The 5,404-nt window shown below is 28.5% G+C and overlaps 1 protein-coding gene across 1 annotated transcript in view; it reads left to right on the plus strand.

Moving 5' to 3' along the window:
* The window catches only part of LOC108773907 (FMRFamide-related peptides), a 39,866-nt gene extending 37,282 nt beyond the window's left edge, over positions 1–2,584 (plus strand). The window contains exon 3 of the mRNA XM_018539881.1: positions 2,311–2,584. Within this exon, the coding sequence (XP_018395383.1) occupies positions 2,311–2,518 (208 nt within the window). The 3' untranslated portion in view covers positions 2,519–2,584. The remainder of the gene's footprint in view (positions 1–2,310) is intronic.
* The last annotated feature ends 2,820 nt before the right edge of the window (positions 2,585–5,404 follow it).

Here is a 5,404-nt window from a genome sequence, read left to right on the forward strand (position 1 = left end):
ACGTTTGATTCAAAATTTTTTATATTTTAATAGTTATGCACCTCCCAAAAATGGACTTTGATGGCTCGGGATAAGAGACTTGTAGCGTCTCACAGTTTTTGAACATGGCCGGAGACGCTACCGTGTCTCCTGATATTACCGCTTAACTGCTTGACATGATCGCTGGATTGATGCGTGAACGTCATCGTGTTTATACGTTCATGTTGCTGTCAAATTCACGACGCTACTACTAGCTTTATCTCGAGTTTTCACATCTTCAAACTTTAGATTAAAATTACTCAGAATTTAAAAGCCCAATCAAAAATCTAAAAACACTTTTATTACATAATGTCATCGGTATCTTTCGATTGCGACCAGTTCGAATAAAATTGGTGCAGCCGATACCGAGATCTAGAGACCGAGTCCCGAAAAGGGTACGTTTCAGTTATGTTCAGACGTACGTGTGACACATACATGTATTTTTCAATCGTACGTGTGACACATACATGTAATTGTAATTCAACTGCTTTACTTGAAAAGACTAGTATAACAACGACCAAACGTGTACTTATTATTCAATTATTATTATTTAAAGTTAATAATGAAGAAGTTATAAAGATTACAAATCTTAATATTAAATCCATACCTTCGTCAAAAATTTGTATCGGTGATAATATTTATAAAGTTAATAGTGCGATTCTTCATCATGGTAAAAATATAGACGAAGGACATTACACAAATTTATTGCGAGCTAAAGGTACAAAATGGACATCCATAAATGATTTAAAAGTTGAAGTATGTAAGTGGCCACGAAATGCAAAGAGCGCGTATATATTTTTCTTAGAACAAATCTAAATTAAGTACAAATAAACTTAAGTATAATTAAGTGTCAATAAATACAATACGAGTACATCTTTAATATTAAATAAATAGAAATTTACAAAATAACTATTTTAGAAATTGAATCTGTATTTATTTTTAGAGGATTTAAATTTCCTACATTATTATGACGTTTTCAAAATTTACAAAAAGCAGTGAAATCTCTTAAAAAAACCTTTTTTTAAAAAAAGAAAAAACATACGCCAAGTGCATAAGAAAGGTATTAAACCTCTTGATCAAAAACAGATATGAGATAAATATAATTGACCAAGTATTCTTCATTACACCAGTCACATAAGACAGACCGAAAGAGACTATAATTGTCAACTGGATTATAGTCAAGAAAAAACTTGGCGTCCCCGGGTCGCATTAAAACGCAAGAACCTTTCTTCTATCGTAATATTCTGCAGTATATATTATACAATATATGCGAAAACAATAATTCAACAAAGAAAAGATGTTAATAATTGCTTACTGAACATAAAGAGTTGTTATTTATAATGTTTCTAAAATATATATATCTAAATATTATTTCTCCATAATTTACATCACATCTATTATTTGTGAATATATTTTCATGTCCCACAAATTATATCACTATATTGTACAATGTATATATTATATCTGTATACATATGTCTGTTATTTTTATATTTTAATTTATAATGCAAATACTATGTTGAAATAATGTTTTCTCTGAATACTGTTTACAATTAATGCGACCCGGGCACGCCAAGTTTTTTCTTCACTATAATTCAGTTGACAATTATAGTCACTTTCGGTCTGTCTTATGTGACTGACGTAATGAAGAATACTTGGTCAATTATATTTATCTCATATCTGTTTTTGATCAAGAGATTCAATATCTTTCTTATGCACTTGGCGTATGTTTTTTCTTTTTTTAAAAAAAAAGGTTTTTTTAAGAGATTTTTGCATTACCTAAAGTGCTAAAATGTCTTGAATATTGTTCAGGATCATGATTTAATGAATGACGTTTGTCAAGATCAAGGTCATTGAAGATTGTTTCTTTCATTTTGATTTTTACGTAAAAACAAGAATTAAAGAAACGCGTTATTGAATAAAATACGTATTTATATATTTAAAATATTTATTTTTATTTTGTATTTAAAATTATAAATTATAAGTGCAAAGAGAAAATTGGTACTTCTCCCTCATGTAAATATATATACATATATACTATATATCTAATATGTAATAGCAAATTATATGTTCTTCGACATTGATAAAACTGATCATTTTTTTTTAAATTCTTTCATTAAATAACTTTTTGACAAGTGACAACTTGTTTGAAGAAACTCAGAGTCATGACCTTGATAATATTTACATATGGTATGTCAAGATTAAGGTCATTAAGGTTGGCTCTCTTCATCGATAATTTTATCCAAAAATTATTGAAAATTTATAATGATTAAATAAATTTTGCTTGAAATAGGTTTGGTCGTAATGTACAAGTTGTGCCGGCTGATCTCGATTTATCTGCGGTGTGTTCGGCGCTTGTGTCGAACATCGTGGTCAGCGAGACGAAATTATATCCAGACATATCGAGGTTACTCCGTCTTTGCAACGGCCAGAACAAGATAATCGATGAAATCAGTTTGGACGCCTCAGAACATCAGGATAGCCCGAATCATCATGAGTAAACCAGTCTGCTTGCTGTTATCCGAGCTCGTCCGAGATCCGAGATCGTTCCATGCGGATTTGTCCTGTGGTTTCGATACCGGATATCAACGAGGATTCATAGCGTTCCAGTTTGTCAAATCAATTTGACCGCTATGACCGAATTGCATTTGGCTTTGTGATGACGACCGGATCGCGTTACTATCGGCGCGGATTTATACTTAAATGGATCTCTCGCACGTCGATTTGCTAAACAATTTGAAAACGATTACTCGATTGTTGCAATACTGCGAAGAAACAATAAGATCTATTCAAATAAGATTTTCTTCTATTCCTTATTCCTTTGTTAAGTTAAACGAGTCGCAGTGTCACAAATGTCACGAATCACGAAATGCTAATTTATATCAAATTTTTAAATATATGTGAACTCGTTGCGTTTTTCTTGACAAATAAAAATCAAAACGAACAAATTATTCTTTTTTTTTATTTTTTATATAATTATCATATTAGTATATTTGTGAGTGATTATTACCTATCTTCCTTATGTAATTAGAAATTTTGAGTTAAATATAATACATTTTAAGCTCGATCTACATACAGCACGCAGAACGAAGGACGCAGGGGTCTTAAGAAACAATCTCTAACATATTTTAATTATAACAGATTACAGAATGCAGAAAGTTGGATAAACTTCAACTTTCGCATCGGCTTGCATCCTGTAATCTATTGTATAATTTGAAATATGTTTTATTTGTGATCTACAATTTGCATTCTGCGTAAACCTGACTTTATGTGTCCTAAACGAACCATTCAGATTTTTGTGTTAATTTAATACAAAGTGAATATGTAATTAGTAAATGACACAAATTTTATGTATAAAATATAACATTGATACGTTTGTAAACAAATTGTGGAAACATATTTCTTCAGAAAAAATATAACATTTATTATATTAAATTAGCTTAAATAAATTTAATATTTATAATATGTCAAATTAACATATAAAGTTTTATTCATTTATCTTAAAATTTACGTTTACTATATATTATTTGTTTACTTATTCTAAATTCTTACCACTAAATACGATATAAACTGTAAATTGTGTTATTTTAACACTATTATAAAATTATTAAATATCAATTTAATATACGAAATATTTAAATAACACAATCACATTATATTAAATTAACACTCGGATATTTTAAAAATTTGGCACAAAAATTTTAAAATTATACTGATTTTAATACAAATACAGGATATTTTTTATTTTGTAATGTACTTATCTCTTTAGATTTTATGTATTATATAATTATTTCTATTATTAAAATTCCATGGAAATATTTTTTAACAGCGAGAGGTGATATTCAATTATTAATTTTAATTTTTACTGTTTTTTTTGAAAATGTATTAAAGGATTAAATAAATTTCTTGTGTATTTTGTTTCATTACCCTCTATCCTATCTCCTAAGAAAATAAATATATATACGAATTTATTTTTCTTGTTTCTAAAAAAGTATTTCTACTTTTTTAAATTTCATTAAGTGCTAAATATTTATTAACGCGTATCTGCAAGCTGCAGATACGCGTTAATAAATATTTAGCACTTAGCATATGTCAAATCGTGAATCTCATATCAGACTACATCCATTACCTCATTATTAATTTAATGTACATACAAATCTGACAATTTATCGTCTCGAAATGTCAGTGTAATCATAAATTCATATTCAAATTATGTGTATCTTTTATCGCGAAAATGTACAATATGACATCAAACTATCACTATTTAAATATGTAAGTAGAACTTAAACATATGTTATTATAACAATGTTTTGCATATATTTTATATCCTCTCATCATACCCAGCTATATTTTCTTGATTATATATAATTTTTTTATACCACAACTTTTCGCCGTTTTTTTTACAGCTTAAAGATTTGTCTAACAATAAGGTTGTCGGGTGCTATTAAAAATAATATTTATACCAAACAGGGAATCCCGTTCCATTTTAATAACTTAAGGGGATCCTAAAGACGATTAGTTATAATGTAAAGGACTTACATAGACGATTTATTGACATATCATTACTGTATCAATATCTCACGCATATATTATACATATAAATTTTTTTATAACAATTTTTTAATTAGTCGTCTATGTCTAATTTTAAAACTCCACGTGTTTCGTCGTGAAAACTACTTGTAGACTATGGTACTATTTCGTAAGAATAGATTGCATAGCTTTTATATGAATCAAATGTCACGACGTAAAAGCTCTAGAGCGCGAACATCATATTGAACTATAAAATGGTAAAGATCTCAATTTTTTATCATTCTCGGTATAAACTCCATGCACTTCACACGTATTAATATATACATATATTTAATCCTAGAAACAGATTTTCGAATCTACAAAAGAAGAAAAAACTGTTATATAAAAATTATATGGTTTAGTTAATAATATAGACAATTTTAGAATCCCCCCCCCCCCCAATAAAAGAGTTATTCATATTATTATACTTTATATCAATTTATATGCGATTGTCTTTTATGTGGTTTTATGTGTACGTTTAAATTCATTGTAAGTTTTGCATGTTATACGTAACAATATGATGGATTGTTAGCTTCAGCCCAGGCTTATGGTAAGTATTATCTCACATATAGCACGTGATATTACAGTAATATTGTAATAATATTGCAATATATCGAAAATATTACATATTACAATATCACAGAAATATTACTGATATTACACGTTGACGAACAACATCGAAATGTCACAGTATATTGTTACAATGTATCATAGTGCAAAATGACTAATTTAAAATACATATTCATATATTCACATCTATACGCGCACTTGTGGCGAAAGGGGTAGAGAGAGAGAGAGAGAGAGAGAGAGAGAGAGAG

The sequence above is a fragment of the Cyphomyrmex costatus genome, unplaced genomic scaffold (genome assembly GCF_001594065.2).
Source record: "Cyphomyrmex costatus isolate MS0001 unplaced genomic scaffold, Ccosl1.0 scaffold224, whole genome shotgun sequence".
NCBI lineage: Eukaryota > Metazoa > Arthropoda > Insecta > Hymenoptera > Formicidae > Cyphomyrmex > Cyphomyrmex costatus.